General features: G+C 35.0%; 1 protein-coding gene across 1 annotated transcript; it reads left to right on the top strand.

Moving 5' to 3' along the window:
* Positions 1 to 2677: 2677 nt before the first annotated feature.
* On the top strand, positions 2678 to 10739 carry LOC129893831 (ATP-dependent RNA helicase-like protein DB10). The gene is made up of 9 exons (XM_055969248.1): positions 2678 to 2844; positions 3608 to 3949; positions 4852 to 4965; positions 6764 to 6832; positions 7334 to 7603; positions 8174 to 8524; positions 8706 to 8983; positions 9881 to 10240; positions 10320 to 10739. The coding sequence occupies exons 2-9, from the start codon at positions 3641 to 3643 to the stop codon at positions 10429 to 10431; spliced, it is 1863 nt and encodes a 620-aa protein (XP_055825223.1). The 5' UTR covers positions 2678 to 2844; positions 3608 to 3640; the 3' UTR covers positions 10432 to 10739.
* Positions 10740 to 13108: the final 2369 nt, after the last annotated feature.

Here is a 13108-nt window from a genome sequence, read left to right as displayed (position 1 = left end):
CAGGACTACAGAGAATACAGTATTTGCAAAGCCCGAGAAGTTTCAGCTCAAACGGGTAATTGGAGACGTTAGTCGAGCGAACTTGAAAAAGTTAGCCGACTTAAACCTAATTAGGGAGCAATTTGCAATTTAGAGCTTCCAGCTTGTGGAAAAGGCCTCCAAATGTTGCAGGACTACAGAAAATACAGTATTTGCAAAGATCAAGAAGTTTCAACTCAAACAAATGATTGGAGACGTTAGTCGAGCGACCTTGAAAAAGTTAGCCGATAAGCTGTCTACAGGAAGGATCTTTGATCTTTTTGCAGGTCCACAGAGATCCAAACAAAGAGAGACAACTGCCAGAGATGCAGGAGCCTCACCAGCCCTCACCAACATTCCAACCATGCCAGATTCCATCCTTTACTACCTGCAACAGCCCCATTGCATCCAAGCTACTTGGAACTCCTTGTTTGTTTATTTGTTGGTGTGCAGGCACATAAGTCAGCAGCAATGGAACCTTCCAAAATGCAAGGCACCATGAGTTAAACATCTAAGCCAGGGCTACATCACCTACAGGGTGCAATATACAACAGCAAAGGCATAGTGCAACAGGTTACACATGGGACCTTGCCTATATCCTACAACAAAAGCACCCTCCAGCAATAACTATACCAACCTGCAGCACACATTAATAGTACTAACTACAGCAGCTTGCAGATTGGTTTGGTTGTGTTTTGTATTGTTTTTGTTTCTCTGTACAGGTTCACAGAGCCTCAAACAAAGGAAGACAGCAGCCTGGTATGCTGGGACCTCATCAACACTCCATCCATACCAATTTCCATGCTTCAACATCTGCAGTAACACTCTTGCACCACAGCTGCAGCTCCAACCAAGAGAATGCATTGCTTCTCAATTTATCAACTGCCAACATCATCCATCATCCTCTCCACCAATATGCAGCACACAAGGAACAACTACAAGTCATCTTACCTCAGAGCTGCAGCACCTTCAAGGTACAACATGCAACAATCCAGTTCCAAATTCTCAACAACAACTCCAATGCTGCTGGCTACTACAGCCCAATATATTTCCTCTCCTTTCATCCTCCTTAGATGATATAACCATGCTTTTGATGAGGATGCAACCCTTACTTTGGATTTACTTGGTAAGACAAGACTAAAAAGGGCAAAGATGAAAAGAACTTTCTCATCCCATGCGAGATAGAAGTTTTGTATACTTGTTCTGCTTCAATTTAGCTATGTATGATATGTAGCGTAATTGAATAAGACTAGTGTAGGTTACTTTCTTGTTTTTCTCATGGAAGGGGAGAGTCTCCCTCATTTATGCTTTCTTAGTCGACTTGTACCGGGAGGAGTCCTCTCATAGGTTTACTGCTTTCTAGTTATAGTTAGCCCCTTTTTTGTACCGGGGATGAGTTAGCCGACCTTAGTAGGTTAGCCGACTTATGAACCAACATAGGATCGGAGGTAAGGTTTATGTCCCCTCCTTGTATTTTTCTATTTTGTTATTTATGTTAAGGCTTGGGGGTGATGCTCAACCCCTGACTGTGCACGAGAGGTGGGAGCCTCGTGTAGGGTCGGTTTCCATAAAAAAAAAAGTCGGTCACGACACGTTTTTTTCCAGAAAAGAGCCTAAAATGCCTTCAAACTATTGAAAATGGTACAAAATGCCCCTCATCCATCTATTGGGCCTAAAATGCCCTTGACATCCACCTTTACGTCTAAAAATGATCTTTTTCTTTAACGGAAAGGGGCATGAAGGGCATTTTTATACCATTTACAATAATTCGAGGGCATTTTAGGCCTTTTTTTTCCTAATTAAAATTATATTACCCTTTTTCATAATTAAAATTATGTTAAATAAATTTTGATTTATAATTAATTTTAAATAATTAAATTATAACCAATAGATGGCCGTCACGTGTTTAAAAAAAAAATATTCAAATTATTTAATTAAAATTATGTTATAGAAATTTTGATTTATAATTAATTTTAAATAATTAAATTGTAACCAAAAGATGGGCACCACGTGTTTAAAAAAATTATTTAATTAAAATTATGTTATAGAAATTTGATTTATAGTTAATTTTTGTAACCAATAAATAGCTGCCACGTATTTAAAAAATTATTTAATTAAATTTATGTTAAAGAAATTTTGATTTATAATTAATTTTAAATAATTAAATTATAACCAATAGATGAACGCCACGTATTTAAAAAAATTATTCAAATTATTTAATTAAAATTATATTAAAGAAAAAGTCATTTTTGGAACTAAAAGTGGATGATTATCATATAAAATTCTGAAAATTAATGCCCTTGTCATTCATATTTAGGTACAAAAATAACATTTTCTTTAACATAATTTTAATTAAATAATTTGAATATTTTTTTTAAGCATGTGACGACAATCTATTGATTATAATTTAATTATTTAAAATTAATTATAAATTATTTAACAAAATTTTAATCAAATAATTTAATTTTTTTAAAACACATGGCGGTCATCTATTGGTTACAATTTAATTATTTAAAATTATAAATTAAAATTTATTTAATAAAATTTTAATTAAGGAAAGAGAATATTTTTTTTATCATTTTCAATATATATATATATATATTTTGACATCAGGTGTCACCGAACCTGGTTCTCTATAAATATCCAATCTCTGTGATATCTCAACCTCCCTTTTAATCTCCTCACGCTTTTCATTATTTCTCTCTCTGGGGTCTCGTAAACCCTAACAACAGAGAAAAAGGGTGATATCCTTGGAGGTGTGCGGCCACTTATTTTATTTTATTTATTTAAGGTCTTAATTTTTTTTCCTAACACCGACATCGTCAGGTATGATTATCTTTCAAATTTTTGATTATCTTATTGTTCAGTTCTGGATTTACTTTATGATTTTTCCCCATTCAATCGCTTTTATGTTTTACCAAATCATTATGATCTAGGGTTTCAGATGAGTTTGATTGATGATTGGCATCATTTTTTCCATTTTAGGCCGTTATTTTGACAAGTATTTTATCGAGGGTTAAAGACTACTGCAGATCCTTTGAATTAGCTTTCATGCGTGTGCATATATCTTTTCTCTTAGTTTTCTGGAGAATTGGCAACATAGTTTTAGTACTGCAACTAATTTGGATTGAGATATATACTTGATTAATAGATACTTCCCTACTTGTCTAGTGTTCCCCCAGCAATGAGAGGACAAGGAAAAAATGAGAAAAAAAGACAAGTAATAGAAGCCTTAAAAGGTTCCATAGAAATTATTTTGGCTTTTTAGTTTATCTTTTGGCTGTCTGTAGACATCCAAGAGTTGTTCTAAGTTGTACCAAGTTGCAGCTGTGATATGTGTATACTAATTATTGAAGTGATTAAGTTATCTACCGTTGGGTGCTTTTACTGGCAGCTCGTTAATTGACATTTGCTTGGCTGTAGCATGCTTGCTTTGACTTGACTTACCAACTAGTACCACATTTTCGTTAGTTGTGACTCTCATTGATGAGAGAGCATAAAAGAAGCACATTCTCAACTTCTTTTTCAGCATATTTTTTCATTTCACTCCAATTCACATTTCACACTCTTTGCATTTGATGTTATACAGTTCCAGTGAGGTTATTGGAGACGGAAGTTTGAGATGGCTGCTATTTTAACTGCATCTTCTGGTCCAAGCTATGCTCCAGAAGACCCTAGCCTCCCCAAACCTTGGAAAGGCCTTGTTGATGGTACAACGGGATATATCTACTTCTGGAATCCAGAGACCAATGATACCCAATATGAGAGGCCTGTTCCCTCTTCCAATGGAGTGTCTGCTCCAGCACATAAGTCAGCTGTATTTGTAAATTCATCCATTCAAAAGCCTTCTCAAGGTCAACAACATTATGATCCAGACGGTAGGCATAGCAGAGGTAGCAATAACAAGGTTACATCCCTGAAGGGAGATCAGGTATCTTGTTACAATGTATCCCTATAAGTTTAGTCCTCCCTCTATCCATCTCCTTAAAAAAAATGAAATTGACTGTATAAAGTTTAAACATATTTGCAACAAAGGGAATATGCTAACTTTTTGTTGTTTTAAATTTTCGTATTGTATTTTCATATTCTTTTGTTCTTAAAACCATTTGACATTATTGACATTAGCTAGATTAAGTCAATGACTCAATGGATAGTCCATTTCTGTGTTTGGGATCTTTTAAAAAAATCTTCATTGATGATTATCATCAAAGAACCAAGTATTGAGTGTAATAATGAGTTTTGGAGGTTGAATTATCTACTGAAGTTGCAGACGTTTATGAGCCATTATGTTTTACCAGGAATTCATGTATATTGTATGCAATTATAGTTGTATTCACCACAATTTATGAGGAAAAAGCGCTTATGGCTACCAAAAAATGCTGCCTCAACATCTCTTGGTTTGCATTTTGTTGAAACCAATTTTCCCTCTCATTTCCTTATTTTAGTCTTCATTAAGAAATGTGCAAAAATATTCACATGTGGTTAGTATTAGGATCAGTTATTTGAGAGGAAAGGCAAGATCTGTTTCCATGTCATCAGAAAAGAAAGATCTATTCCCTGTAGTACTCTGATGGGCAATGGTGACGCCAAAAGGCTCTAGAGACTTCAGGGGGAGTACAATGATTTATTTTATTTTTTAAAAAAGATCTGTTCCTTTAAGTAGTTATCTGTGGGTGTGGTCAACACTAGACTGCTCTAGACCCTTGAACTTTAGTAATCTAATGTTTGAGTTTAGTCTCAGTTTCTGTGTTGCCCTCTAGACTTAGTTCATTATATATCTCTCTGTGCGCGCTAATACAAGTTTCATTTTCCTATTTTTTAATTTGTGTATAGAATGCGAGAAGCAGTTCTGATCATTCTTGTGATCCTGAAGGATATGATTCTCTAGGTGTAGGAACTGACATATCTCAGGAATCCTATTGCCGCCACAATGAAATCTCTGTTACGGTAAGAAGCTAATCAACTTATCTTCTAGATTGATGTGAAGAAACTGTTTCAGTTCTTTTTCAGTTTCAAAATGTTAGTTCTGATGAGGAAGTGGGATAAAAAAGAGTGTTGATTTGATCTCGTGTAGGATGATTTTTGTTTGCCATGATTTTGACAGTTGCGAAATGAGCCCATCTCATTTCTTGCATATTAGCAACTGTCTATCAAAGATGCAATATATATTCATGAAAAAATTGGAACTAATGTAGACGCACATTTAATAATATGAAGAACTGCACAAATGTATTCTAATTGCATTTGATTTTTTCATCATGTTTAATGAGATAGCACCAAATGGTCACTTGAATAATATAGACATAATAATACATATGAACAAAGAGATGAGATAAAACTCTTATTTTAGGAAATACAATTTTTAATAAAGATTTAACTTTTGAAAAGAACAACAAATAGAACTGTCAAAACAGAAGGCATAGAAACACCCCCCATTAAAATTTATAGATAATAGATTGCAAGTCTTTCAGCATCACAAAAAAGGTTTCAAAGAATTTTATATCCTAGCTAAGTTGGAACAAAAACATTGAAACACAACACTAAAAGTATAAATGTAAAATTTTTACTGAATATTACATCATCAGCAGTTAAGAGTTCACTTGACACTCATTGAACATCATAATCCTCGTCATTAGCATCTAGCCCAACTGTTTTTGGTAGATAGCTGGACAATTCATGGAATTTGACAAAAAACCACAATACTGAAAAAAAGTGAATGAACTAGATAAGAGAAACCATGTATGAGAAAGCAAATAGGGTGGAGACTAGTGTCATTGCACAGAATAGTATCCTGACGTCCAATTGACTGAACCCAATTTTAAGAAATGTGGGGTCTTCATATTTGAAAATATGAAAGAAAAACTGGACACAATTTTTGTTTTTGGACTAACTAGAGACGGTATTGGACTTTGCTATGACAAATACCCTAGTGCAATGTTCAGTTCTACATCCCAACAGCGTAATAATTTTTAAAAAGTCTTCTTATCTATATGAGCTACCACTTCCCTTTGGTGAGAGTTGTATGGGTTTGGACGACAAAGTAAAGAGAGGTTGTCTTATCTTTTCTAAATAAAGGTTGTCTTACCTCATTCTAGTTGTCAATTCTGTATGAGCTACCCCCTCTTAGCTTTTGGTGAGAGTTGTATGGGGTTGGACAAAGTGAAAGGTTATCTGATCTTATCCTAGTTGGCAATTATCTTACATTATTATCTACAATATTGCAGTGTTTGGATGACTTGTTTCTTTATATTGTCTTCACTTGGCTACAGTTGCACCAAGTCTCTGAATTATCTCTCATCTGTTTACTTTACCTATCCAAAAAATGAGTGGTCTGAACTACTTTCATTTTGGATGATGAGGTTTTAGAGTTTATTGATTCGGTTTGTGTACCTTAGAGCACCGGAAAAGCACAAAAAATGCAACTCAGACTACATTTTATCTTGGTTCATCATCTTGAAGATGAACATTTTTGGTCTCTTTTATCTAATAATGATAATGTATTTCAAGTCAAATTTATGTCTTGTGATATTCTGGTTCTGTGTGTTTGCTACCTGCTGTAGTACTCTGTTCTCTAAATTCTATTGTCAATAACTTCTTCGATAAGTCATGCTTTTTAAAAGAGTTTCATCTTCCTCTTTCATGTTAATTGTTTTTTTACTGTTATACTCTCTCCATCCCCCAACCTCGGACAAAAGGTTGTTAGTCAATACTCATGTTTACTCATAATTTTTGTTCCATTTGACAGGGAGGTGATGTTCCTGCGCCTTTGACATCATTTGAAGCGACTGGGTTTCCTTCAGAGATTGTGAGGGAGGTATGGATAAACCCATTTTAGTTTGTATTTTAAATGCTCTTCAGGAGAAATGTAATCAAAGAATTTACGGTAGAATCAAGTGTGTTCTTTCTAAATTTGAATGGTTGCTGGAGGTCCACTGTTGAGCTTCAGTACTCATCCTTTTTCCCCCTCTGTACTTCCACGCAGGTGCGATATTTGCTCCAAGGAGGAGCTAAATGTCGTACGCTGTTCAACCATCCTTTGGGGGCTTCCATATATGTGGAGCACCCTTATTTGGTGGACCAAATTTTATGAAGGCTTTCCGAATCATCCATGTTCGTGGCTGGGGCTGCTGTCGGTGATGATTCAGACTGCCACATGGTCCAAACCGAAGAAGAGGCGTCTCCTGCTCTTGTTTGCATTAGCAAGTATTGGCTGCCTACTTAAGGGGGATGATGCTTCTTCTTGTGTTGGCCATTCCAATTAGTCAAATAAGTGATAATTTGTGTATGTGCTGAATGATATTCCCAACATTTTCAGATGCATCAAGCTGGGTTTGCTGCTCCTACTCCAATTCAGGCACAATCTTGGCCTATTGCCCTTCAGGGCCGTGACATAGTAGCTATTGCAAAGACTGGGTCTGGGAAAACTCTTGGTTACTTGATTCCTGGCTTTATTCATCTAAAAAATCGCCGCAGTAATCCTCAATTAGGCCCAACTATTTTGGTACTCTCACCAACAAGAGAGTTAGCCACGCAGATACAAGCTGAAGCTGTGAAGTTTGGGAAATCCTCTAGGATATCTTGCACGGTATGTTTGAGAGAACAGGTCCTATATTTCCTTTGTTTTCTAAATCTGATCCGCAACTCTTTCTTCTTGACTTGCTCTGGTTCTTTTGCTTCTTAAATTCGGTTCTTTATCTTTGCTAGTTGATGGTAGATTTTTTCTTTTTGATGCTTGTGATTTATGAATGTCATAGTTTTGGTTCCATTACTAGATATTCTACTTTCATTTTAAATTACCGATGCTTAGGCATCAATATTACAATTAGATTTCTATTTGACTCTCTTTTTGCAATGAATCTTTTGGAAGATTGCGATTCTTGAATACCCACACTATATAATAGCAATTTGTGGTTATACACCTAAAAACTTGAACTCAGAGGTTAAATATTGCATTGCTTGTTTTGAGCTGTGAATCACGCATTTGCTAAATTCTAATGATGATTATTCCAGCTGCATATTCACCTGCACATAGAAAAGTTGAATAGTTGCTATTAAACATTGCAATTCTAATGTCAATTACAGTTGTTGATGAACTTGAATCATGAGCTTAAATTTTGCTTGAGAAACTGATTATGATTTATGTTTTTATGGTTAGTGCCTGTATGGAGGTGCTCCAAAAGGTCCTCAACTCCGAGAGCTGAGTAGGGGTGTAGATATTGTTGTTGCCACTCCTGGTCGTTTGAACGACATATTGGAAATGAGAAGACTTAGTCTTGGTCAAGTTTCTTACCTCGTGTTAGATGAAGCAGATCGTATGCTGGACATGGGATTTGAACCTCAGATAAGGAAGATTGTGAAGGAGGTGCCTATGCAGAGGCAGACATTGATGTATACAGCTACATGGCCGAAGGGGGTCCGTAAGATTGCAGCTGATCTATTGGTTAATTCAGTTCAGGTTAATATTGGTAATGTTGACGAGCTTGTTGCAAACAAGTCTATAACACAGGTGTGTTTCTTTATCATTTTCCTGTTCAGTTTTTGTTAATATCTTCAAGTTCTTCACCTCTCCCTGTCGTGGTAGATGGCTGGTATCATAGTGGTATCTATATTATGCATGTCTAACACATAGAGGGAAGATAAAGCCGAACTGGTTGGTTGCAATTAATTCAAGTACTTCTCACTTTCAGCACATTGAAGTCTTGTCTCCGATGGAGAAACAACGGCGACTAGAACAAATTTTGAGATCCAAAGAACCAGGGTCAAAGATCATTATTTTCTGTTCAACAAAGAAAATGTGTGACCAACTATCTCGCAATCTTACTCGCCACTTTGGAGCAGCTGCAATTCATGGGGATAAATCTCAGGGTGAGAGGGATTATGTATTAAGTCAGTTTCGCACTGGCAGGTCTCCTGTGCTTGTGGCTACTGATGTTGCTGCGCGGGGTTTAGACATCAAAGATATCAGGTTGGTGCCATTAAAACATAATATGATTTGATTATTCATTGTTCAGGTGCACTTTTTATGGCTAATTAGAGAAGAAAGTGTTTGTTGGTCATACTTTCTTGTGGGATTAGGTTTGGATGGGCATATACTTTCCATTTTCATATATGGTGGTGCTAGACTGGACATTTAGTTTTAAGAGAAAGAAAGTACTTTTTAATAAATAAGCTAAATATGTATTCTTCCAAAAATGTCTTTTCTATCTACTGGTATTTAACGTGCCATGTTAATTTCTAGAAAGCATGTATTTGCCAAAAATATTCTATAAGAGCATGTCATGAAGGACAACTTGGAAATGTTAAAATGACTTGCCATTTATGAAAATGTTTTGATCTTTTCGGAGTGGACATAAAGAGAAGACTGACATAAAAATGGAGTGGAAGTGGCATTATTTATTATACTGATTGTGTCCCCTTTGCTCTTAAGTCGCTTTGGTGTGTGTTTGTTGGTTTTCCCTTAACATCAGCATAACTTGCTTGAAATCGAGTTGGTGGTGAATGCATTGTACATTGTTTGTGGATGAGAAGTTGGCAATTTACAACATTATGTCGTAGAAATTTAACATGAGGAATACACCTAAGTAGTCAAGTTTCTTTCCACGTTTCTGTCTCTTGGCGTGGGATGTGAATAATTGCTATGGCCTTCCATAAGTACATACAGCTTGAACTTAGATCATGGTCTTGGTCCAAGACCTCTTAGGAATATCGTGGCGTAAGCTTACTTGCCTTTTGAGTTTCTCTTCTTATGTGCATAACTGCATATACTACATATGTCTACGCATCCATATGCATATTTCCTTTTTGAATAGAAAACAAGTGAGATTTTTGGGTAATGGCAGTTAATGAAAACACTTTGTCACAGGGTGGTGGTAAACTTTGACTTTCCAACTGGAATAGAGGATTATGTCCACAGAATTGGTAGGACAGGTCGGGCAGGGGCATCTGGTCTGGCCTATACATTTTTCTCCGATCAGGATGCTAAGCATGCGTTAGATCTTGTTAAAGTTTTAGAAGGTGCAAATCAATCTGTGCCAACTGAACTGCGTGATATGGTTTCACGAGGTGGTGGTATGGGAAAGGCTAGGCATCAGTGGGGTTCAGGTGGACGTGGCGGGCGCTTTAATGGAAGCTATGTTAGTCGGAATGGAGGAAGGGGAGGTTGGAATAATTCATCATCAGAAAGAGGTGGAGGACGTGGTTATGATCGTGGATCACGTGATAGGTATTCCACTATCCATATGTTCTCTTTGAATTTTCTTTTTTCCCCTTTTCATGGTTTTGACTAGTTTCTAATCATGTAGTGACAGATATGGTCATGGTACCCTCGATGTGGATGCATCACGGAAACGTAGTCACAGCAGAAGCCCCAATAAGGGTTCAGGATGGAGTGATAAAAAGAGCCGGTTTACCTGATGATTTGATCAGGCTCTCCGTGTAATACGATTTGCAAATGGATGCTTGCTTATAAGAGGAGGAAGAGGGCATGCATGATTCGTTAGGATATTGTGTACTTCAAAGTAAACTAAAGGAGTAATGTTTTATCATAATTATCCATGAAATTTGTCCATTTGGCTCTTAGTGCCTGCTGGCCGTACCCAATCTGACGTTGAACCATCAATAGGACTTCATATCTATCTAATATTTTTTTTTTGTTCTGAACATGTTAAAGAGTGTGTATGTGTTCTTGGAAGAAATATAGCACAATCAAATGTGGAATGTTACATTGGCATTCCGTTTTCTTTCCGTCAGCTTGCCTATTGGGACAAGAATAGTGAGCAACCAAAGAGGGGCTGCGATTCCTACAGCTAATAATATTGATGGGATACAGAAGTGTAGCTCATTTTTCTTTGATACTCTGTACATCTGAATATGTTGCATATTGAAGTTTATTGTGATAGTTTAGCTACTCATTTCCCTATTGAAGTTTTCTGGCTCTTGAACAATAATAGAACTTTGGAGTTAAACCCACATGACATAATGTATTATTAGCGTCAAGGTGCAACGCAAGCAAATTATTTCGAAGAGGCTGCAAGGCATATGCCTCGAGTCGTGCAACATTTTAAAGAAGGAAATTATGAGTGGCCAGAATTTTATTAATTGGAGTTTGCACCTTCAACAGTCTCTTTTTGAGCGATTGGGCAGGTCTTTAGGAGATCAGCACGGGCTACAAGTAGCAGTGTGCATGAAAAAATAAAACCAACCTGAAAATTAAATCAAATCGAAGAAAAAACCCACACACTACTTGGTTTTATTTGATTTTGATTTTTAATTTTGAGGATTAATAAAATTTGGGTTTTAAGCAAAAAAGAATTGAAATAACCAAATCAAATTAAGTTTCAAAATCATAACTTCTGGGGTTGCTTGGTTTGAATACAAATTATGATAAGATTAATTATGATATGATAAGTTATGTTGAGATCAGTTATGATATAATAAGTTATGCTTCTTATTAACTATTTGGTTTGTTGTATTCAAAATAATATATATTGCATAAATTTTAAGAACAAATATCTTGTTTACAAAAATATTTTTCACTTTATTTAGTTTTTTTATATTTTCTTTTCAAGCTTTAGTTATTCATTCTTAAAAATAAAACTTTTATCTTATTTTAGATTAAATATTTTTGTGTGTGCATTCCATGATGGCACCGTATGTACTTAAAAATAAGATTTTCATTTTATTTACCTTAAAAAAGAAAGAACTTCCATCTTAAAGTTGTTAAAGTAAAACCGATTTATTATTTATATCACTTCATTTAAGCACAAATCAATCTTAAATTGTAAAATATTAAAGTCATCTTTATTTTAATTGTTATATAAAATACAAGCTTTCAAGTCTCTCTCTCTCTCTCTCTCTCTCTCTCTCTATATATATATATATATATATATATATATATATATATATATATATATATATAAATATGTAATTCAGTAGTAGAAAATCAAAATATAAATAAACATAAGAATTAGTCAAATAAATTAATAAATAAAAATTATATCTATATAGATAGGAGAGTGTGGAGGACCCACATTAGGGTAGAAGGTTAGTACATAGTCTTGTTATTCTTCCCTATTAGTAGGCGCTTTAGCACATTATGATTTCTTGTGCTCTGATTTCTGTTATTATCTATTACTTTCGGTACTTCTATACTCAAATACTCTATTTTATCCGTAAAGCTTTCGTTATTTGTTTTTTAAATCGCTTTGAATTTTTTAGCCTTATCTGACCTCTTTTTATGCTTTTATTGAGCTTAGTGTCTTTCGGTAACAACCGTCCTACCTTGATAGGAGTAAGGTCTGCGTACACTTTACCCTCCCACACCCATGTTGTGGGATTTCACTGGGTTGTTGTTGTTGTTGTTGTTGTTGTGTAATCTTTTTCTATAGAAAGATATGAAGAATTATTATAAAAATAAGTAATGAAGGTTGTGAATGTTATTATACATGGTATTAAAAATAATGTGAATATACATGAATGTGAAAAGTGAGGTATAAAAAGGGTTTAAAGGGATATCTTTGCCATTTCACCTATTTTTTCTCCGGATAAATTATCTAAGTATTACTATTCCATCCAAAGGTTGGGATAATTTATCCCAGTACTAATTATTAATCATGGGATAAAGACTAAAGTCATCCCAAACTTTGTAACCAAAAAAAGGGATTAAAAGCTACTCAAAATTTATCACAGAATTAGCTCTCCTTATCTGTCGCACCAAATGATCCCTAAGGAATTTTAAAAAGGGTATTATTTAAAAATCAAAATTTCGTTAAGGGTTCAAGTGATTTTTTAAGAAAGGTTTTAGTCACCTTAATGAATTTGCTAAATACGGTGGATCCGTGGATTAAATATATTTGACTAATTTTAAAAATTCTTGTTGAATCACTCGTGAGAAATATTACTTATAAATGAATAGAATTTATTTTATGCTTATGTATTTCTTTATATTCTTTCAAGTAATGAAATAAATTAAATGTCAAAAGTTTCAAACTGATTCATTTGCAAATCTCTTTCTCTGAAGTTGAGAACAACCAAATATATGTTAGAATATACTTATGGAATATGCGCAACTACGGTTGTGCCACCGATTCAA

The sequence above is a fragment of the Solanum dulcamara genome, chromosome 7, assembly GCF_947179165.1.
Source record: "Solanum dulcamara chromosome 7, daSolDulc1.2, whole genome shotgun sequence".
In the NCBI taxonomy this organism is placed as follows: domain Eukaryota; kingdom Viridiplantae; phylum Streptophyta; class Magnoliopsida; order Solanales; family Solanaceae; genus Solanum; species Solanum dulcamara.
This window is presented reverse-complemented; position numbering and strand designations above follow the sequence as displayed.